Consider the following 24,258-nt stretch of genomic DNA (forward strand, 5'->3'; position numbering starts at 1 on the left):
TTACCACTATTAATGTTCTTTATAGTTTAAGAGGGGAGGGGTCTGTGAATCTTAATGTTCTTTATAGTTTAAGAGGGGAGGGGTCTGTGAATCTTAATGTTCTTTATAGTTTAAGAGGGGAGGGGTCTGTGAATCCGTTTAGGTGGTGAGTGATTTTCTTTGTCCACAGAGTTTCATCCACATTCTTGTCACATCAACATCCTCTGTACCAATATGCGATCTGTTATAAACTTTTCCTGGGTGGATTCATATAAAAACAACTACCCTACTGGAGGTTGTTCACAACTGGTAGTAATACGGATTACCTAAAAACAAATCATGTTTGTTTTACATCCACCAAAAGCCATCGATATGCATGGTCTAGTGAAAATATGATGGCCACTCCTGATATTGCACAGTCTGCCATTCTGTCTTGCTAGTTGGAATGGCAGATTGTTACTGGTTGATATGGAAAAGGCACGTAATCTGAAGAACTTCAAAAAGGTGTGATGTGAAGGGGGGGGGGGACTAGCTGAAGTGAAACATCAGCAACATCCAAGAAGTTGCGAATATTGTAAGCTATTCCGGGAGTGCTGTCGTGGTCTCTTCAGCTGAGAGCCATGACTCATCAGTGCTCCTGTGGAATGTCTCACCTTGTGCTAGCTCATAGACGAAACATTCAAGCACAGGTACTCGGATATCTCAACAAGTTGTGGCAAGACGTCTGCGACAAGTAGGCCTGTAAGCTTGTAAGTCTGCATCTCTTTATTCACAGCTCATCGTAGATCACATTTTCACTGGTGTTTTATCCATAACAATTGGACAAGATGTCAATGGGCCATTGCAGCCTTTATAGTGACAGTCGTTTTAGGTCTTTTCTGCGATTCTAGAAGACGCTGGATGTGGGGTGAAAGTGATACTGCTTACCATCGGGAGAATGTGATTGTAACGGAGGTGCTGGGGTCATGGAGTGGGGGGGGATTAATGGACACCCAGCTATAAGTGCTGGAAAAAAAGGGACTAACGACTGGTGAACGATATTGCAACGGTGTTCTTGAACGTCGTGATTGATTATTTCATGGTGCTATAATTCTTTTTGGGGAAGACAGTGACAGCAGATCGTACACGAGCAGTGGAGATATTTCTGGAGACCGAGGGTATTCATCGAATCGAGTGGCCAGCACCCTTCCCATATTTCAGCTCCATTAAACACGTTTGGGACGCAATAGGGAGACGCATTTCTGCGTGAAATTCCCCTCCAGAAAACAAACAAGGCCCTATCCTTGCTCTGAAGGTGGAGTGGGCCAGTATGCCTAAAGAACTCCTGAAACGCTTGGTGCTAAGCATGGTACAGCATACTGAGAACTGCATCGCAGTTCGAGGCGGACATATTCCATACAATGTCTCTCCGCATACTTTTCTGTAAGAACTGCACATTAATTCCTTAACTACGTCCTTAGGAAATTTGTAACTTTTGTCGAAAACGTAATGCAATTTAATTTGTACGAAATTTATGACACATTTTTGTATAATATACTTTGTTTGGTATACTGGCAATACATTGATTCACATTTGGATGTAGTCATAAAAATCTTTTCATATACACGTAAAAATGTAGTTCATCCTTAGCCTTTAGGAACTCCAGTATAGTCACCCGTTTAGCTCCTCCAGATTCCTTTCAAGTTTTATATTAATCTCTTGTGTGGAATTCTGTCACGTTTATTGTATATTCACTCAATCACTTATCCCTTTCTTTCAGTCCCTCACGTCATTTGTTTCTTTATTATGATTTTATTTTATTCCATATATTTAGATACAAGCACATTACAGTACCAACATATTCCACTATACATACAATATATCTAATATAAGAACCTATCCTACACCCAGAATAATTATTTATTTATTTTACAAAATTTTAGTTATATTCGAATCTTCTTGAATCCGTTACTGAAGGACACACCTCATATTTTCTGTCCTAAAAATAAAAATAAAAACTTGTAATAAGTTTCTAAATTTGAATAGCTTGAATTTATTTAGGATATTCGTAAAAAAAAGTAATTGATGTTACTTCCTTGGGACATGCCAAACCTTCTAACAAAAGTTTGATATTTTGTATGGAAAGTTTGGTGTGTGTGTGTGTGTGTGTGTGTGTGTGTGTGTGTGTGTGTGTGTGTGTGTGTGTGTGTGTGTATTTTCCTCCCAATAGTAACAATACCAGGAGGTAATTTATTCCTACACGCTCCATTGCATACAATGCCTTGCCATGTATGCACTGATTAACATTTATATTTATATTTTTGTATCTAAATTCATATTTACATTTATATTTTATATATCTTTATATTAACACCATATAATTCACACAATATCAGTAATTTGTTAGATTACAAGCACTGAAAGTTGAACTTATTGGCAAATTTAATTAATTTTGAGTAATACTCTTCGATAAGTCTCTCTTTTGATACTGGCCAGTTGTCTCCGGAAGTGACGACATGTTGTATTAGGGGCATCCGGATGAAGTCCAGTAGCTGATAGTCGTAGAGTATGTGGTCAACAGTGTGTTGAAGTTGTGAACTATAAGTATAATGGCGATTCCAGGATATGGAATCTGTGTATATAGTGTCTTAGTTTTCCGTGTCTCGTTAGTAGTGTGGTTAAACCTGGAGAAATGGCGTGTCTTTTCAGCCATAAGTAGTAGTCCAGGCGGTTTGAACAAGATCAAGATAAGGAATCGTGACGTGATTGGTTGACGTCATTGCTGGCATGGCTTCATGGGTTTGGAATGTTAGGAATTTCCCTGGGGGCATATGTGCCAATGGCTTCAGTTCTTGAGTTTTGGTTCGCGTATGGAATTATGGGTGATGGTAGAGATAAGGATTCGTGTCGTGATTGGTGGGACTTTGAACAAGATCAAGATCAAGAAGATAAGGAATCGTGACGTGGGTGGGTGATGTTATGAGATGTAGATAGGTGACGTCATGTGTTATTTGTAAATAAGTGACGTTATTGTTTTGAATGGAAAGGAAGATATATTAGAGATAAAGAATCATGTCGTGATTGTGGGACACTTTAAACAAGATTAAGATCAAGATAAGATAAGGAATCGTGACGTGAATGTTTGTTGTTGTCAGATGAATATCAGTGACATCATTTGTTACTTGTAAATAAGTGACGTTGTTGTTTTGAATGGAAAGGGAGATATATTAGTGTATAAGGAATCGTGTTGTGATTGGTGTGATACTTCTGACAAGATCAAGATCAAGATAAGATAAGGAATCGTGACGTGAATGTTTGTTGTTATTGATTTTGGAATGTTTGGAATTTCGCTGGGGCCCTCGTCTGTCGGGGACATCACGTGGTGTGTTTGGTGATGTTTAGAGATAAGAATGGTGACGTTATGCATTTGGAAATTCACAGTTTCGAGGTTTTCTGAATAATTTAATTATATGCTATGTCACTCAAACATACAGTTTTTTTTTTTCTTCTATAGATGGTTGTACTAATTTTCCAATACATTTTAGGGTAATTCTTTACTGTTAAAGGGTGGGAATTCTTAGAGTATGTCGTGATGGCGGGTGTGATTAGGTTTTCTGAATAATTTTATTATATATAATACTAATGTAACTCAAACACATTTTTTTTTCTTCTATAGATGGTTGTACTAATTTTCCAATACATTTTGGGGTATTTCTTTACTGTTAAAGGGTGGGAATTCTTAGAGTATGTCGTGATGGCGGGTGTGATTAGGTTTCTGAATAATTTAATTATAATGGTGTCCTTAAACACACACATACACATTAGACATGAAAAGTCCCTAATGTATCCATTTTGATACTCTAATATGTACCCTATGATTATTCTTATGTAAAAAAAAACTATTCAGTATTAGAATTACGCTTACCAAAAACATACGAGCAGTGATTATTGAAATTACAATTATCAATTGTTATGTTTAAATTAAAATTACTTAGAGATTTCCAGAATGGCTTTTCTAAATACGAATATTCCAAAATAGTTGAACTTTATATCCACACCACAACACAAACACAAAAACCACAAAGAACGAAATTTCTGTAAATACTGAAACCTGAAATAGATGGGTACTTATTCCTTTAGATTACAGACCATAGATGCTATGTTATCATCATGAGCAATATCCCCCAGCGAGCGGTTTTCTTCAAAGGGTCTTTCATGAAGATGACATGAGTCACATCCGTAAGTTGCGGTATTGTTCAAAAGGTAGCATTTCCTCAAGTTTGGATATTCTTCGTTACCGTCGAATAAATTCCGACGGTAATGAAGAATGAATAATTTTAGGATATGACTAAGGGATTATAGCCTTCACATGATAGCGATGACACATATTCTAAAATTATTCATTCTTCGTTATCATCGGAATTTATTCTTGTAGTAAATTAATGCTTACATTTAATTTTTAAAACCAATATTGACTATTAATTTTACCTGCGATTCCTTGTGCTCTTAACCTATTTCTCTAACTGAAATTTATTTATTTTATTTATTTTTTTCTTTAGCAGTAGTAATTTTAAGTTACGGATATTTGTGAGAAACAAGGTTTTTGAATTAGCCTTTGCGTTTTCTTTTAGAAATTTCTTTTGCCAGCACAAAAAATAAATAGTTATTTCTTATTATTTCAAATGAATATTAGCTCTGTAATATATACTTTGTTAATTTCTATGTTACGTTTTATTTGACTATAATAATATTATTATTAACAAATGGCTCTGTAAAATAAAATAAAAATTCTTACAGTATTGTAACTTTTCAGGTAAAATTTTGTCCACTAAAATTCTGGCTATTAAATTAATACCCGATTATTCCTTTTGATCCAGAAGATGTCTGCTCAGCCTAGTGGAGATGAGTGAGCTCATCTTTTGCAGATATCTTTTAGTGTTTTCACCTCCAACTGATACTGATAACTTTTTAGGAAAATAAATAAAAAAACGCGTTTTTTCCGAAAAAGTTATCATAAAAAACTCGTTTTTTTATCGCGTTTTTTATATTTTTTCCCTAATAAGTTATCAGTATCAGTTGGAGGTGACATCACTAAAAGATATCCGCAAAAGATGAGCTCACTCATCTCCACTAGGCTGAGCAGACATCTTCTGGGACGAGAGGGGGGGAATATGGAGTGATGGGGTTAGGTGGGGGAGCATTGCAGGGAAGACATCTCTTACCCTATTGATGACCTTTTCACTTCCACCAGCTAATGCTATTTTTTTTTCCATCCCAACAATTTCGGACATATGATGAGAGAAATAGTCACATTGTCTAACATCAAAAACACTTTTTGAGGATAAAATACTTAACATAATAAGGACAAATAATATAGAATACTCTTCGAGCCACAGAGATAAGATTTGCCCTATGATGTCTCAAAGTAAGATAATCTCACAATAACATCATATCCAACAACATCTAGAAACATGTCTGTGAATCATCTGTGCGACAGTTTCATTTTGGAAGGAACTGTCAAGATTAAGGGTCAGTTAGACAGTACTATAAGGAAAAACAAATGAGTCAAGTGTCTTTGCAGTTACGGCAATTCGTTCATCCCATGCAGCTATCGTATTGTGTTGTGGTGATTGGTATCCAGGAAAGTAAAGTAAAATAATTGGTGAGCCACAAAAGTCATTGAAATATTCTTTCTTCAGGAAAATAGCACAAGACAAAACTCTTCACCTAGCTCTATAAGGATGGAAATCGATTATTATTTTAAAAGACACATATACATTGTGATGTATTTATCCAGGACCACTTGGGGAAAGTTATGCAGGAAGTGGTCTGATATCCTCGGCTACTTGCAATGAAGAGTTGACTACGAAATGGACCTTGGTGATTGTTATATTGTGAAATGCCAAGATGGGGAACTAATACTTGATGATACAGGAGCTGATGGAAGTAAAGTTTTTTCTATTAGTTGTGAAGAAGCTGAGAGATTTTCACCAAAAATGTACGACATTGATAATCGCTATTTTTGGAAACTGAATTACCATCTATTTGTATCATGGGGAAAATTATCGCCACTCAATTAAATTCATCTATGGTAAAATTAGACTTTCAAGATTTTATCCAATTCGATAAAGATTCTTTATTTAGGGACATTTACGAACATTTACAAAAACTGTTTGTGTATATTTGCTGACAAAAGAATACACAGAATGTTTAGGGAGGCATGGTGTCATTTCCAGACTGACACAATATCAAATGATTTGAAGTGTGGTTACCATGGTATTTGATTTAAAAATTATTTTGCGTGACCAGCTATTTTGATGTAATGTAACCAAGAAACAGTGGGTAACAAAAATTTACTCATTGAACTCTTTGGAAAATGTTAAGAGTCTAAACTAAATATTGTGAAATGTTTTTAGGTAATTACATGTTTCGAGTTTTTCTCAGTGAATATACTTGTAAATAGTTTTTCAGCAAAATAAAATATGCATTTGTAAACTTAAATGAACAAAGATGTGTGTTTTTGTTGTTGTGATTTTCCACTGTGAATTTTTTACTCAGTTATTCTGATTAGAACTTGATATTTAAATCCACAACTTTATATCTTAATGCAATTCTGTTTAATTATTTAAAAAAATCAAAGCTGTGAAATTAATGCCAGGACAGGAAAAAAATTGTTGAAAACTAATATCCATGTATTGATTATTTTATAAATTGTCTAGTGCTACCTATTGACATTGTTTGAGTTAAATGAAAACAATTCGTTCACATAATCGAAAATCTGAAAGGTTAGAATTTGGTTGTTTTACAGAGAGAGCGAGAGAGAGCAGCTAATTAACCCAAAACGTGACTTTAACTCTTAAAGTTTGGTAAAGAAAAAATGACACATATACAAATTTTACCTTTCCCCACACAAAGTTAGATAAAAACACACCAACAGTATATCCAGCAGAACGTGAAAGCATGTCGTTGATTCATCTGCGCAAAAGGTTCATTTTGAAGGAATGGTCAGGGTAGGGAATGGTAAGTGTAAACAGACCTATAAGAAAATACCAGAGTCGAGTGACTTTGGAGTTAAGGTAATCGTTCATCCACTGCAGCTTCTGTTTTGTGTTGTGGTGTTTTGTGTTTGGTAATTTAAAAATAATGGCTGAGCCACAAATTCTTTGAAAGTTTCTTTGTGAAAAGTTCTAATTGTTTAGAATTTTGTAACAGAAAGTTACCATAAAATATATGATCAGAGCTAATAATCAGTGAAATAATAATAATAATAAATAACTATTTACTTGTGGTGCTATATGAAGTAATCTAAGAAGAAGAAGAAGAAGAAGAATGAAGGAAAACGATTATGAAAAATCGACAGTGGGTGAAAAATACGAATTTTCAGTTATCATTGCTATAATTGATGTACAATTTCTTTTGAATAAGAGTTCAAATTTATTTCCTAAAGAAATTTGTATTTCTGATGGAATTATTGTAAGATATGCATTGACAAAATCACCTTGTAGTTGGAAAGAATTACCTGAAAGAGTTAAAAAACAGAATTCTTGGTTAATAAAATATAACCATCAGCTGAAGTGGGAAATTGGTTCACTAGATTTGGACAAACTAAGAGATTGGATGATAGAATCAACATGCAAATATCATATATTACTTGCCAAAGGAAGAGAAAAATCAAAAACATTAGCGATGTTAATAGGGAGGCCTGTTCTTGATTTAAATGAAATTGGATGCCCAAAAAGGGAAAACATAACGTGTACTTTTAAATGCTTTTGGAAACATAACGAAAGATTCTGTGCTTTTAATAATTCTCAGAAGTATATGTATTGGTTTCAAGAAAATAAATATGCAACCCTTAATTTTACTACAGTAATAAATTCCCAATGAAACACCAAATGAAAAATTATCTTTCAGATGAGAGTCACTTTGTCAAAAACCACGTGACGCCAATTCCACAAGCATGGGAAGATCCGTTGATGAATTTTTCAATTTATTTATTTATTTTCTGTATTGTTAGATTCAGTAAATACAAATTGTATATAATATTTCATTCAAATAAAATGTGTAAATTTAAATGAACAAACTGGGTGCCTGGACTACTACTGCCATAGTCTACTTCTGATGCTTGGCAAGAATTCTATTGTGGTTGATCCGTTTTTAGATGTCTTCCATTCTTTTTCCCACAAGTCAGTCTTTTCTCTTCTGCAAGTGTTTTTAGATTTTGAGTATTTTTGGTGACTTGTTTCTAGCCGTTCGTTTCTAGCTGTTTCTAGCCGTTCGTTTCTAGCTGTTTCTTTAGCCAACTGATCCGCTCTCTCGTTTTCTGCTACCCTAGTATGCGTGTTCACCCAGCAGAACTTCATTTCACCCTCCAGAGGAAGATTCCGAACCAGCTTTCTTGTCTGTTCTATTAACTTATAGCGTTAATATAACATGGTTGTATAAAATGTGGTAATATAAAATGGTTGTTCTGGGTTTTGATGCCCCAATAGCGCTTCAACTGTCACTGTAAATTGTTGCTGTCTTTTGATGAGAAGGGTTGACTTCTAATTCCCGGAGATATGTTAGTGACTGAACTATAGCAAGTTGTTCTTCTTGGTTATTGGAACAGAGAGGATGTAGCCTAGCGCAGCGTTCTTGTATAATGGACTGTCTGTTGTATGCAATGAAAGAACAACTGACGTTCCCTTCGGTTTTGCTTCCGTCAGTGTATATTTGAAAATCGTTGCTTTCGGAGCTTTCCTTCTCCTTAATATTTGTTTTCTTTGCTGGGCGAGGCCACTTACTGTAGTGAAGCGGGTTTTCGTAATAATTAGGATCGATGTTGTAACTTTCATTATACCTGTCCAGAAGTGACGTCATATACAAGACAATTCTTGTATTTTCAGGCAGATCGAGCTGCAATAACGCAAGCTGCCTAGAAAGATATTGTCCTTCAATTATACGTATGGCTATAAGGCATTGAACTCTGCTTAACCGGCATAAAGATCAATACAAAGATAAAAAATCTAAAGGCAAAGATAGACCGACAAAAATTCGTTTTATCTTTGATTTTAGTGTATGTTTCCAGAAAGGTGTAGCATAAAATATCTGTAAAATAATTTTTTCTAAGGAACACTAAGTTTCTTGGGCATTTTAAATCTCTTAATTGATTGATTATGGCTGGCCACCACGCAGCATCGAAGGCTCCTTGCACATCGAGTGAGATCAGTAGTACGTCTTTTTTTTGGTGTAGATTGTCTTCTGTGAACTCTTTAACCTCCGTAATTGCGTCTACTGTGCTGGACTGAGGTCTAAATGCATATTGATTGCTGCTTAATAGGTTTCTTGAGTAGACATAGTGCATTATTCGGTTTATTAGGAGTTTTTATAGTAACATATCAGCAACGTTTATGAGACTGATTGGTCTGTATTTGCTAATTTCGTCGGCTGTTTCTTTTCCTGGTTTTATTATGGGTATAATTTTTGAGCGTTTCCATATTGAAGGAAATCGACCTCTTATTAGGCATTCGTCGTAAACTGTTGTTATCAATTCTGGGAATTCGACAAACGCTCTTAGGAATATATCGCTGGTTATTCCCGTCCTCTCCAGGAGTTTTTCTTGGATCCATTGATCTTAATACTAACTCGATTTTTTTGGTTGTAAATAAGTCGTCGTTAGTTAGTTTCTGCTACGTCGTTTTTAGTGTAGATGCCGTCTGTTTTCTTGATAGTTAATAATACAGATGTTGCCTTATTCTTGCTTGCTGCTAATTTATATATGCAATTCCAAGGATTTGATACGGTTGAAATTGTACAGAATTTTTTCCATGATTCTGTTTTCGCGTTTGTAATTTTAGAGTCATAGCTGTATTTGGCTTCATAGTAGTTCACTCTTCTACTCTCTCAAATCTTGGTTATTTTAGGGTCTTTGGTATAGTCGTCGGAGTGCGTTAACACGTTTTCTTAGGAATGTTAGTTCGTCGTTCCACCAAGCTATTGATTTTCTTCCTTCTATGTTTCGATTACTGGTTGTTCTGAGTGTTTGGTCGCTGGATTTTATGAGCCTTGATGAAAGTGCAGAAGCGAGGAAGTCTGTATCGGTTTGTACTGATGCCCAGATGGCTAGGTTTTTGTGTAAGCTGGGATGTTGTTCGCTGTTCGCATTATAGTGATCTGAGATTAGGCTTGGAAATTCTCTTTTCAATGATTTTATAAAATTCTCTAAGTTGGTTTTATTAGTGAAGTAGTCGATATTAATTCGATGGTTTTTGTGCTGTGTATTTCGTTTAAATTTTTGTTACTGATAATGAAACTTGATATGCGATGGTCAGGACAGCTTTCCTCTTCTTCGCATTTTCATTCAGAAACCCAGGGTAGCGTTGTTTGCTATTGTCAGATCAATGAAGCTGCTTCTTCTGGTATTTTCAAATGATGGACTGTTAGAGTCGTCGTTTAGTATGTGTAGGGAATTTGATACTATGAACTCTTCTAAATTTTTTCCTCTATTGTTTGTGTTTTCGTTAAACCATAATACCGAAAGGATGTTGCTATCTATTCCTAAATGTAGACCGTGGTTGATGGTAAAATCCACGATGATGCCCATTTTTTCTAGGTCGTATTTTATGTCAGCGTGAGAGTTTAGATACATACTTGCAGCGAAAGTTTTAATTCCTCTGGATGTAATTTCGATAAGTACCAAGTCCTCGTTGTTCTGGGAAATTAATATTGCCTCGATTTCAGGGTTGACCACTAGTATTGCAGCTCTCTTTCTTTCAGATCCTTTGGAAAATATTTTAAAATTGCTTGGAAAGCCGCATATTTTGTTGTTGATGTTGTAGGGTTCTTGTATAAATTTTAGTCCTATATTTTTTCTATTTATGAGTTCTATTAAAGTTATTTACAGCCATTATGCAGTTCATCTCGGACTTATTTCGTGGGTACTCGCTGAACTTAATTTCTTTAGTGCAGAGTGGATAGGTGCCCCCCCTCCGCTGCAGTCTTGTGTGTGATGGTGGAATTTATTGCAGTTAAAGCACCTCAGAACGTTTACATAGTCTGCACAATGCTCTACAGCATTTTGACACCAGTTTTTAGCAATTTGGTCCTCACCGTTGGATTGACTTCAATAATTCAGTTTCTCTTGTTCGTTTTTTAATTTGTGTCAGCATTGTATCGGTTCTGAAGAGTTCTTCATTTTCATGCGGATTGAGTCAATTGGGTTGTTCGTATCAATTTCACTGAGAATATCATATATAATTAGTCTTGGAAAATATTTCTTGCTGGGATTTGCTACTAACGTGTCTTTGCATTACTTCGTGATTTCGTTATGTAGCAAGTCAAAGTCGGTCTTTTCTTTGGATTCAATTAAGACTCCTGCGTTATTATTACTTTTCATTTTTGTTATTCCGATTTTCATTTTCCTTGGGTCTATTTTTTCTCTGATGATATCTTTAGTTTCCCCGCTGGTTAGTTGAGCAGTCGGTTTCACTATTAGTTTATAGCATGGATTGTTTTCAAATTCGTAACGACTTGCGAGTATAGCTGAGTAGGTTGAGCTACGTTAACCTGTTCCTGGTTGTTTGTAGCTGCCTGTAGTTCTATTGCTAGTTCAGTTTCGTTTTTCCTTTTATTGAAAACCTTGGTTAGTTCGCTAACTGCAGTTAGTATGTACTTTTTTAAATCGTTTCTTAAATTACCGTTTACTTTGCCAACGTCACCCAGCAAATCTCGAGCTTTTCCCAACTCTAATTCGTCCCGTGCCACAATCATAATGTTATTTAAAGGTGTGTGTTACAGCCCTTCCTATTGAACTGCTAAGCTTTCTAAGATACAATGTTTAAGATAGTGTACTGACAGTTTTCCAGCTTGTTCGTAGAAGTGACGATTCCATTGAATAGGCTTCAGTGGCAGCAGTTGGGAGAGGGGGTGGGAGGCGTAAGCCCTTGCTGTTGCAGTTATTCTTATTAGGACTGGGACGTTGTCCTTGAGGTAGCTGAACAATAGATAGTCTGACCAACAGTATTCAGTTCATAAAGATAGAATAAAATTTCACTCATACCCGCTTAGAACTATGAAACTATAGCGTAAGTTACTCACTGTTAGATAGAGCACTGCACGAGCTATCAGTCGATGCTAGATACATCCAGTTTTTCTGTTCGATACAACACTAATTCAAGGTAGAAGCAAAAGCGATTTCAGGCACGTCTCTTCGCGTCTGAGCTTTGTGTGTGCGTGCGTGCGTGCGTGTGAGCAATGTAAGGATTTCCTAGAAATATCTTTGTTTATCTCTTCCTACTTGAGATGCGTTGTATCACTCTTATAAGGGTGAAAGTCAGTAAACATGATACTGGAGATGTATAACATGCGATTCATTCAAAATTCATTCGATGTTGCTCATAGACATGGACAAAGAATGTAATTTGTCAGATATCGGGAATATAAGCATCATCTTACAGCATTGACTGAAAGATGATGTTTATTTATGATATTTTTAAAGCATGGAATTTAAACACAAGACAAATGGAATGGAAGTGTTTCACAGATAGCGTGAGAAACGTCATTTGACAACTGAAGACTGGAAATGTTGCTTTTCCAACTAAGTTGTATGCACGCGGTGGAAACAGACGAAACCTTGATGGGACAGGATTCACCCTGATATCCTCATCTAGTAGAAACAGAAGAATGGACTGCCTTACACTATAGAGATATTTCCTTGGGAAACTTGTTGAGCCGCATTTCCCATAGACCTTATTATGAATGTTGCAGAATGCAAATTCTTTGTTTCAGCATACCCTCCTCATGGTATCTGAAGAGGGTGTGATGATCAGTTAAAATGGCACACCAAATCACATGGTACAGTATCTAGCTGAAATCACCTATTCGTTTTGGCTGAACAGCACATCCTCTGCCTGGTAACGATCTTCCCAAATGGCACATGTGTTTTTCAACATTATTTGCACCATGCCACGTTAGTTGAATCGTCAGAGAATGTTCATCAAACAAGACAGAAACTTTTAGATGTTGCATGACTACTAAAGATTCAGTATTTGAAGCCACAAATGTCTGGAATTCTCTTGGTCGAGAGATCCAGCATTTAAACTGTTCATCCCGAACACTTGCAGATACACGAGGATAAATCCTAACAACGTAGTACCTCACTCCTTCTAAAACGTTCAGCTTCATATAGTCCATCCATGCCATACTGCATAGCAGCAGTTCTGGCAACCAGAAGGGAGGGGAGATATGAATTATTAGTGTGCATGTGTGTGTGTGTCTATCATATGGTTCTGCAGTGAGATCACATCTCATACCCACATTACTCAACAACCTACCACAAAATTGCCTAACACCAAAACCTAGGAAACTACATCAACATTTGGTACGACATACATACACTTCACAAATCGACAGATACATCTTACAGAGCATAACAAATAATTGTGTAAAACAGGATGTGCGAGTTAATCTCTTCTGAGAGAATACAGTTCTCCAGGGGAATAAAGCACGAATAATTCACTTAGTAGATTTGTTTGAAAGGAATTGCTAATACAAATAATAATTTACCGGATTATCTAAAATCTTGAATTACAGATTGTTAACATTAATACAATCTACCTTCTTTAACCTTCTAAGGATGCATATTAATCGCTTTCTTCAGAGCCAGAGCATAATCGGCCGGGATTTCCACCGCATAGATACTTTTCGACAAATGCCTCATGGGTCTGTAATGACAAAAGTTTGTTTTTTTAATACAGATTTATTTAATGTTCAAATTATTATCAGTGTACTGATATGTCGAATGATCTCATTACTACCATCAGCATAATTAACGAGCAGTTAAAATATCAAAATGTCATACAATAAGCATGGGCAGCAATATATATTCGAGGATTCGTTTTTATCTTAGATCTTTTGTTCAACTCAAATTTAAGAACGCGCGCGCGAATGCACACAGTAAAAGCAGTTTGAGTCTGTTTTACTGACGTAAAAGGAGCTCAGACCTCAGTAGCTCAGACCCAGTCTGAGAGTTCATATCCAGTCTATGACAGGAGAAAACATATTTGAATCTAATATCAGAAGATGGCATCTGTCTGTCCTTATTCTTGAGGTCATGACATTCTCGGTCTTTTCTGAGACCATATCTTTAAAGTGCCTTTAGGAATCTAAGATTTAGCTGGAGTAACATCAACCAGGAAATAATTGAAAGGCTTGTAGACTGTTTTGATTTTGCATTGCTAATTGTAAATTATGAATTTTTCAAGTCTTCGTAGCTCTGTCCATATTGACAATGCCCTTCAGTTACAGACCTGGATTCATTTTCGGTCTAGAACCCAAAGAACCCTATCAGAACCTTTCAAGTAAACATGAGTTACCTGTTCTCATACGGTGGTTTATTTTTCTGGAAAATGGGGGAAATTTAAATATGGAAACGTTATAATACTGCTTATGTATGGATAAGAACTGATGTGCACAGTACCGTACTACCAATATCTGTTTACAAGTACTTACCAAATCTGAGAACTGATTGATACCTAATTGATAGGTAATTTCCCCCTTGTCATACATTTCGTTAGAGGCATCGATAAACTTGAGATTGTTTATAAAGATCAGCTCTCTTTTATGATCCTCTTCGTCATCTTCATATTTTTTGTTGAATTTTTTCTATAGGAAAAGACTATCATAATTATCTGGGACTATTAAATGATTTTTTTCAACTATATCTAACATAATAAAATAATAAAATTTGATATAATTGTCAAATGGTAAGATCAGGTCATCTTGGTACGAGATCTAATACCAGAGTGGTGGTGGAAGGAATGGTGAGAATAACTTCTGCTTTTTTAGGTCTGTTATGAATTCCCTATTCGAAAAGGGTTTTTTATGATATGAAGGAGAAATAGTGGCTGATAATTAATAAAAGTTTGGATCATTCTTATAATTATTCTGTCCTATCCTATAGCTTTGTCAAGCTGCTAACTGTAGTTTTGACGAACAGTCGGTCGTCACGATACTCATTCCGTACCGACAAATTTTCACTATCAATCGTTTCAACACTTCGAGATAAAATTCACTATTGACCATTTAGTCTGGCGGAAGGAATTCTTTGTTGATAATGCCCTTGGAATTGTAGAAACTAATTAGCATTGTCTTTACTTTTGACTTCTCCAAGCGACTTTTTTTTTCGGATGCCCCTCTTCTGGTGGTCTCCACTCAGCACTCTAGCGCTTTGTTTCTGGCTCATACTCAAACCACCACGTTTCGTCACCAGTAACGATAATTTCAAGGAAGTTTGAGTCCTAACGAGCAGTTTAATGAGGTCCTTGCAGTGTTCAATTCGATACATTTTTTGGTCGTCGGTCAACTTGTGGAGAACAAATCGCGAATTCAATTTACGAAGTCCCAAACTCTCGGTCAAAATGTTGTGCACAGTTTGATTTTGGAATCCCCAATTGATCTTCAATCAATCTCACGGACGATTTCGAGTTTTCTTTGATGAAATCATGCACTTTGTGGATGTTAATTTCGCTCAGTCCAGTTTTTCGACGGCCCGGCTTTTCGTCGTCATCAAGCGTCTCACGCCCACTTTGTACTCGCTTGAACCACTCGTAAACTTGAGTACGGGATACGCATTCATCACCGTATGCTTTTTGAAGCATTTGACACGTTTCGGTAAAACTTTTACCAAGTTTAACACAAAAGTCAATCTCAGCTTTCTGTTTGAAACTCATTTTCCCACTAGAACATTCTCCCGTTAAAACACACCTTCATTTCTTATCACTATAACTTGGTTTCTAATGAAACAAATGTCATAAACAGTGGACACAACACTAATGAAGGTTGCTGCTTTCGAAAACTAAAAGATACAACAGGCGGCGCCACTAGTTTCTTCTATTTTCAAAAAGATCGGTTTCTTTTTGGACAGAGGGTGTAGAGGTCATTGATGCTGATTTGTTATTGTTTTGTTTTAAGTGACTTCGGCGTTTTCATATATAATGGATTTTATTTTAACTATTATTTAGAGGTGATCTGTTATGTGGTATTCGCATATTTCTCTTGACTTCGTTACTTGTGCTATCCTTTGTGGTGTTTATGAAGACAACACTTACAGGAAACTTCATCTCGCCTTTCCTAGTTGGTTGGAAGACATAGTTTAAAGCACAAATCATTTCTAATGTTTAGGTATCCATCCATTTATCTTATACATAAATATATATATTCCTCAAGAAAATTCAAAATGTAAATTTAAATATACAATTTCAGAATACTTTCTTGGAATGTAAACAACTGCAAAATAAAAGATGAAAAAGAAATAAATTTTACCTTAAAATCCCTCCATTCTTTGTGATAGTCACGGTCTTTTGCTGACTCAACCAAGAAAGTTATCACCAGTAGAATGACCACAATCTTTCCCAGCATGGTTATACCTAAATCGAGAGATTAAACAAAATAAACATTAGCAGAATACTTCATTGATAAAGCCTAAAAACAGTGGCAGTTCGTTGTATAATGAAGTCTTAAGAAAATCGAAATGACTCCCAAGTTACTTGGTGAAAATATTCATCAATTGCCTGCCTGGTTGGACAGCAAACCTCTCGAATGGGTAGCAGCAACGTCGTCCTAACAACAAGGTTTTTAAGATTTGCACTTTGTAGTTGCTGCCAAATCCATTTTGAGGACGGCAGTTTCAAGAGACCAGAGGTACACAAAATAAAAGAGAAATAATAGTTACAGTGAAAAAGGATGCTATTGAGCCGCTCTTGTATTAACACACACAACAGAATGTGGAAGAATGGTGCTGTCAGTTCGCTGGAGCAACTACCATTGAAGTACCTACAGAATAGAAACAACGCCAAAACTATGCTTCCGTGAAACAGAGACTCAAGTGAATCTGTAAGTGTGCATTATCTATGAAAGTAATTGCTTTCCTTAGGACGGTGTCAAGGATTTTAAGGGAAGTTTTAGGTGCACCACCCTAAACATCAATGGATTTGGGATTTGTATAAAGTTAAGCGTTGGCTCGGTGTAAAATAACGTCCTGAACGAAAGAGAATGGATGCTGAGGAGGCAATTGATGTAATGTGTTTATGCCAGGAGACTATTACTGAGGATTAGAGAATGCGAGCTGAGATTTCGTTTGCATAAACACGGATACAGTCAACAATACTTAAGACAATCCCTCCACCCATAGGTCTGAATTGTCAGCAATGCTGGTTCCGAGCCCATAATTATTATATTATTCAAATTTCTTGATGCAATAATGTTAATGTAATCCTCTTATTATATACAAATCACATGGCTTAAAGGGGCGAAGCAAGAATGCTTTTCATATTCCCCGATATCTGTAGAGGACAGTGAAGGGATAAGGTGTTATTGAGCTATTAAAGCTCTGATCATGGCAGGAGGGTACGAGCAATAGCCGAGCCACATTTAGAACTGTATTGGCTATAGCAACCCTCCAAGGGTATTGATCACCGCATCTCACGGTCACTGTTGTAAGTTTCCGCAGAAGAACGATACTGACTTGATGGGTGAAGCATAAATGCTTTTTATATTCCACTCCATCTGAAAAGGAAAGTTCTTTGGGTGGAGATTTATTGAGCTTTAAGCTCGTCCTGAACGGGCAGTGAGATTAACTGTGTTCAGCTGAGCATAGAATTGACTTGGGTCTCTTGTATTTGCAGAAATCTGCTTCATTATAGTCTGAAGCTTGCTTGATCAGTGGGTTCGGATGATTAATTGTCTTGATGAAGAACTTCTCAGCTAGGTCGTGAAGGAGAGATGTAATGTAGGGAAGGTTGACCTCTCTCTGTGAATTTGTGAGTTTCTGATAAACCACGGGGCATCCAAACTCATTCTCAGACATTTATTCTATGTTCTCTGCAGCTTTTGAATATTTGTGTTCGAAGTATGACTCCACGCAGGAGATGCGTAAGTGATGACTGGGCGAATTACCATCTTGTATACGAGTAGTTTGTTCTGAATATCGAATTTACTTTTTCTGTTGATCATGGTGTAGAGCTGCGCTATTACTTTGGTTGTCTTTGAAGTTATGTCTTCTATATGATTGCTGAATTGTAGTTTTTTATCGAGAATTACTCCGAGATATTTGACTGTAGTCTTACATGGGATTTTAACTCCTAGTAAATGTATATCTTCCTTGATTTGAGGATTTTTTTCTAGTGAACAATATGGCTGAACTCTTCTGTGGGTTGGCTTGGATTCTTCAGTCCATCAACCATTATTCTAATGTGTGAATACTGTTTTGGAGTCTCTTGATAGCTCGTTTGGGGCTAAGAGATCTTGCCAATAATGCAGTATCATCAGCATATAATGCAGTGATTGTTGAGCTTGGGTTTTGAGGGATATCAGCAACATAGATAGAAAACAGCAAGCGGGCCAACAGTGAACCTTGCGGCACTCCCGCCAGAACCTTGCATCTGGTTGATACGGTTTCATTTATTTTGACTTCCATGTATTTGTCTGTGAGGTAAGAATGAATTATTTTAACTAGATTAGTAGGCATATTGAATGTGATGAGCTTGTAGGGAATACCTTGATGCCACACCTTATCAAAAGCCTTTCAGCATCTAAAAAGTATAGGGTTGTGATCGGATGGAAGTTCATTTATTGTTTCCAGCTGATATTGGTATCTGATGTTTTTGAAGACGACTATGTCAAGTACATCTGAACTTCCAGTTGAGATGTGATGGGTGGGCTCTGTGGGTCCAGTTACAACAATAGAGTGTTGCGTTGAGTAATGGTTTAGAGTTCGACCTTTGTCGTCGATTGTGAAGCTATGCCAAGCTATGTGTTTGGCGTTAAAGTCACCAGCCATGATGATGGAGTCTGAAGCTGAGAATGGAGTCCAAGCCAGATACCAGTAATGGAATGCTGGGTGAATTATATACAGCATAGATTTTGATACTGCCAGCATTGTTGGTATGAACTTCAATGCCTGTTATCTCTAGGTTCTTGGTTTGTGGATTGGTCAGAACATTGTGGCTTAGGTAATTTTTAATGTATATAGCTGTGCCTCCTCCGCTGCTGGTGAGTCTATCTCTTTTGTACATAATATAGTTCCGTGATTTGGGATTATTAGCTGGCCTGAAATGTGTTTCATTTACTAGTATTATGTCAGGATTGTGTCTGTGAGAGAACTCGTGTAGTTCTAGGATTTTGTTGTTGAGTCCGTTGGCGTTCCATGCAGTGATCATGAGAGAGTTGGGGTGGAATTTTCTTTTATTCATTATTGAGGGCTGTCAGAATTAAGGGGGTACTTTGTAGGAATATTTTCGTGGAGGACGGCGAAGGATTTGTCATACTGAATTCTTGTAACATGGTGAGGCAGGTAGTACTGATGTTAGATTTGAGCTTATATGGTCATGAGATGGAGTAGCCTTTGTTCGTGCTGCCTCTGCATAAGTTTTAGGCATTTGTTTCCTTTCTTGAGTTGTCGAGCTGGAGATGATTTGGACCGGGGTGTGACTTTCACGGCTGTCTTGAGCGTCGCTGAAATGTGTTGGAAGGGTAGTTTTTCCTGACCATTAGTTATTTGGGTGTGTAATGCATCCCTTGTAGTTGGCGGGGTGAGGTCGTCCCCAATTGGTGCATTAGCTGGAATGGATCTTGGATCTTGGTTTTGTACACATGACGGTCTGGTGGCCCTCGCCGCATTTTAAACACCTGTAATTTGCCTTGCAAGGTTTTTGGGCATGACCAAACCTTTGGCACCTATGGCACTGCCCAGCTGTCAACTTTTTCCTTAGTGGTTCAGTAGAAATTCTGAGGCCACAGATCGTTGTCAGTTCGCAAATCTCTTTCTGTATCTTATCAATTTCTACGAGTACCAGTGGCATTGGCCGTTTATCTGCCCTGAGCATCCTGCTCACTTTCACTGGTGTTAGGCTCCGACTCATAAGGTCGGCAGTGATTTCTTCACAGGTGACACCTTCGGTTACTCCACGAAGTACTACTTTGAGATTCTTTTCACTGGGTAAAGCAAAAGTGTGATATGGAAGACTTTTGTTATCCATTAATCTTGTCAGCTGTCTGTAGTCAGTGACTGAGGCTGAGTGGATTTTGACTCCTTCATCTTGATTTCTAGTCCAGGAATATGAGATTTTGTTTTCCCTAAGGGCTGATGTGACAGTGGTCCATTTGTCCTTGTCGCTTAGTATAACTGGTGGAACCTTTTCGATGTTCCTCGGGACATCTGATGTTGGTATGTCTTCATTCATTTGGTCTTCTATAGTACTTCTTTTGTTAGAGTGCTCTCCCTGAGAGTTGTTTTGACAGGGGGATTTTGGTGACAGAGCAGCAATGAGTTCATCTTGTGAAATCTCATTCTCCTCCTCCTCTCCATCTTGATCATTAGAGTGAATGTATTGTTTTATAAATCCTGGCCAGTCAGATTCTAACTTGCCTATTATGAGTTTCAGTACCTCTAGGGACTGCTCCTTATTAAGGATCTGGGTCTGATGTTTTCCATGTCAAAGTGACGATTTCTTGTCAGCAGAAATTGGTTGACAGCAGTATAAATAATCCCCCAGGGCTAGGGTCCTACCAGCAAAGTATCCTGTAGACCTAGATGGCCTACTAGCAGTATATAATCCCGCAGGGTTTGAAGCCTGCCATCAAGTGTCCTGTAGACTGAGTTGGTCTACTATCAAATTAAGTCTTGTTTCAACCTACTAATTGGGGAAAAGGAGTATCAACATCTCACTTGGCCACAGTTTAGAAACTTACCTCCCTATAGAACCTTAAATCCACCACTTGTTCTCATTGCGGGTGGGGCCTACCGGCCATTTGGCCTCTTACACATTTCGTGCAGAAGGGGAGACAGTAGGAATCACACTGTGTTAGCACCAGTGCAATTTGAGATTACTGAGAAACCTTGCATGCAATGTAATCAGGCTCAGTCTAAAATAACACGTCCGTTCTCATCAAAATCGCCATTCAATCTGACCAAGTCTTGTAAGTTTCCTTGTCCTTATCAGGACTGGCTTAAAGGGACGAAGCAAGAACTATTAAAACTCTTATTGAGCTATTAAAGCTCTGATCATGGCAGGAGGGTAACAGCAATAGCCGAGCCTCAGTTAGAACTTCATTGGCTACAGCATTGCCATTAATACCCTCCAAGGGTATTAATCACCACATCTCACGGTCGATTTGTCTCTCGTTGTAAGTTTCCGAACTTCTAACGCTCTGATATACAAATCTTATTTCGGATAAGTATAGGTGTATAAGTATATATGGGAGTCCCATTATCCTTCTGAGGAATCTTTATTATGAACAAGAAGCTACTGTCCGAACAGATCCTGGAGAAACTGAGTATTTCGCAATAGGTAAAGGGGTGCGACAATCTCCGTACCTGTTTAACTTGTACAGCGAATACATTTTAAGAATGGCAGGGCTGGAGGAGTCTCCAGTTGGAATTAAAATTGGTGGAAGAAATATTAATAATTTGAGGTATGCAGATGATACCACCTTGCTAGCAGAATGCAAAGAAGATTTGAAGGAACTTATTATGAAAGTTAAAGAAGAAAGTGCTAAATATGGTCTTAAACTTAATCTCAAAAAGAAAACATTATGGCAACATGTGAACTTAATGATTTTGAAGTAGATGGAGAGAAAATGGAAGCAGTTAACAATTTTGCGTTCCTAGGATCCCGAACTGATAAAGATGGTTATTGTACCGAAGACGTTAGAAAGAGATTATTAATCGGAAAAAAAGCAATGACAAATTTAAGGGCGATCTTTAAAGATAAAGATCTTTAAAGATAATTTAAAGATCTTTAAAGATAATTAGCCTCGCAACAAAAATCAGAATCGTGAAAGCAATGGTATTCCCTGTGGTGCTGTATGGATGTGAAAGTTGGACCCTGAGAAAGAGTGAAAGAAGGAAGATAGATGCATTTGAATTATGGGTTTGATGACGCTTACTAAGAATACCATGAACTGCAAAGCAAACCAATAAATCAGTGATAGACAGAATAAAGCTAGATTGCTCCCTCGAAGCTATGATCATCAAGCAAAAATTGTCATACTTCGGACATATTATGCGAGCAAATGACAGTCTGGAGAAGGTGATGATGCTTTCTAAAGTTGATGGAAGCAGGAGAAGAGGAAGACCAAGAATTAGATGGGTGGATGGAGTTAAAGAAGCAACTGGCGGTTCTGAGAGACATGGTCAGGGACAGATCGGTGTGGAGCGTGTATGTTCGTGGAGTCGTCAGGAGTCGGAAACGACTCGATAGATCATAACACACATACACATAAATGTATTGTTTCTTATATTTTAAATTATTTTAATTTCCACTTTTAAATTTTTACATAAACCTTTAAAATATTAAATATTCGCATTTTTTTAAAATCTACTTTTCTCTTCTTTATTAAAAATATGAATAATCACTCCACTTGATTGCAATCGTGGTTCAAAACTCATTAACTGCAAATAGAACGATGTAAGCTTACAAGATGATTATACTCCTGTATGATGACAGTATTTTGTGCTTCTTTTATCTAGGCAGCGGTCGCCTAGGGCCTAGATGGCGAACCTATGGCACACGTGCCAGAGGTGGCAGGTCCGAGAATTTTGCTGGCACGTCAACGATTTACAGGTGATATCTTTTATGCGCTTATACAAAATACTAGGTGAACCATAGATGGCGTTGGTGCAGCTACGGTTCGTGGTGATTGGTGGATTGAGTGGTGGAGACAAAGTTGTGGAGTAGGTGCCTACCCTAGATGAATCTTAGGACTCCCTGGAAGTGTCTAGGAATAGTAATATGATTAGTGCGATATTAACAAAAGATAACGCTACCGAAGACAAAGGCAGGGAGTCCTAAGATTCATAAGTTGAAATGCTTATTCTCTTCAACCGAATTCCATTCCATAACATCTGAAACTGTCATAACAACATTACCAATATAGTTTCGACACATTCACAACGGGGTGTTGTTTTATCGTTCCGATGGAACTTCTCATTACCGCCAGGCTCAACTCACACAAAGTTTAAACCCTTGTTGAATTTTATTACTGATTATTTGTGTTTGAGCTGGCAGGCGAACGCTTACACACATTAGATGGCATGTTTCAATTCGTGGTAGAATTTTATTTGAAGTTAGCCTTTGGGATCTGTCATAATGACATCGAGAATTTCAAACTCAATAAAACAAACACTTATTTCGTGTACTTGAAAAACTGGACAAGCGTTAGATACTGTGTTTCCCGTGTAACATACGGTTTTGCTTGAATCTATACGGCATAGTTTCTGTGAGAAGGGACATGTGATTCTTTAGTTAGTGCTGTTTTTATTCCAACTGTATCTAATTGCACTATTTGTTGAGAAATATATTACACCGACTGCAAACGTATCTGTACCTTATTCAGGGATACAATAAAAGTACCTGTTTTTCTTTCATCTGCAGTATAATGGCTGTTGGGGAGGGCGTGTTGTTAAACGCGGCGAGCGAGTTACTATCGCCTCCACTTGAGCATGCTTAAACGTTGGGCGATGTATATGCAAAGTCTTTTGCATATACATCGCATAGTCTTTTTAATGTCTTTTTTCGTAAAGTAAAATATAAATTTCGCCCATAAGTCGACACCTGCTACTTCCCCTACTCAGCTGACTGCTATATTGAGTTAATGCATATATATTTTTCTCACTAGCATTTTTTTTTCAAACCAACATCATTAAAATCAATATAATAATACAATAATATTATAAATTTATATATAAATAAATATTATAAATAAAATAAAAACTAAAATATTATTTATAAAATATTATATATATATATATATATATATAAATTTTTGGCACGTGCACATAAAAAGGTTTGCCACCACTTGCCTAGGACATCTAGAAGAGATGCAATATTTACTTACCCATCTGTGTTGCTCGAGTGCCGATAACTTCTCGTAGACCCACGGGTAAGCTTTCGCTGTCTTTGCGACTAGTTCATGCTGACTGGAATGCAAACCTGTTCGAAGTACTAGCCACACTTATGAACTAGAAGGATGATTACATCATCTCTGCTAGTATACCACGACCTCTGGTGGATAAAATTACCCTTTCGTATTCGCTTGTGATATGATCCTACTAAAACTTCTAAATCCTAACTACACGGATTGCGCAATAAAACTCCCCAAATGCTTTTGCGGTGCGCAGTTTTAAAAGAACAGTGTGATAAATACTGAATTTCGGAGGGTCATCTGTGAAATCCCGTACTAAAAAGTTAGTTGGGATTTTAGAGGAGGTAACTAACAGAGAAAGTTGGGAAACATCTGTATCATATCTAAAATTACATGTATAAA

At 37.1% G+C, this 24,258-nt stretch overlaps 1 protein-coding gene across 1 annotated transcript; it reads right to left on the reverse strand.

The window, feature by feature from the left end:
• Positions 1–1,767: 1,767 nt before the first annotated feature.
• On the reverse strand, positions 1,768–23,937 carry LOC150093271 (crustapain-like). The gene is made up of 5 exons (XM_090414071.1): positions 23,830–23,937; positions 16,258–16,361; positions 14,446–14,598; positions 13,552–13,658; positions 1,768–1,957 (listed from the first exon to the last, which is right to left on the reverse strand). The coding sequence occupies exons 1-4, from the start codon at positions 23,831–23,833 to the stop codon at positions 13,578–13,580; spliced, it is 342 nt and encodes a 113-aa protein (XP_090270197.1). The 5' UTR covers positions 23,834–23,937; the 3' UTR covers positions 1,768–1,957; positions 13,552–13,577.
• Between the last annotated feature and the right edge of the window lie 321 nt (positions 23,938–24,258).

Source organism: Typopeltis vanoorti, chromosome 24 (genome assembly GCF_054136105.1).
Source record: "Typopeltis vanoorti isolate ZY-2024b chromosome 24, IOZ_Tvanoo_1.0, whole genome shotgun sequence".
Taxonomy (NCBI): domain Eukaryota; kingdom Metazoa; phylum Arthropoda; class Arachnida; order Uropygi; family Thelyphonidae; genus Typopeltis; species Typopeltis vanoorti.

Bases quoted from the DNA above. Each gene is read 5' to 3' on its own strand.
- LOC150093271 (XM_090414071.1), bottom strand. The intron at 14,599-16,257 runs GTAAAATTTATT...CTTTTCCTATAG, and splicing joins AAGAATGGAGGGATTTTAAG to AAAAAATTCAACAAAAAATA. The intron at 13,659-14,445 runs GTAAGTACTTGT...TTGTCATTACAG, and splicing joins TCAATCAGTTCTCAGATTTG to ACCCATGAGGCATTTGTCGA.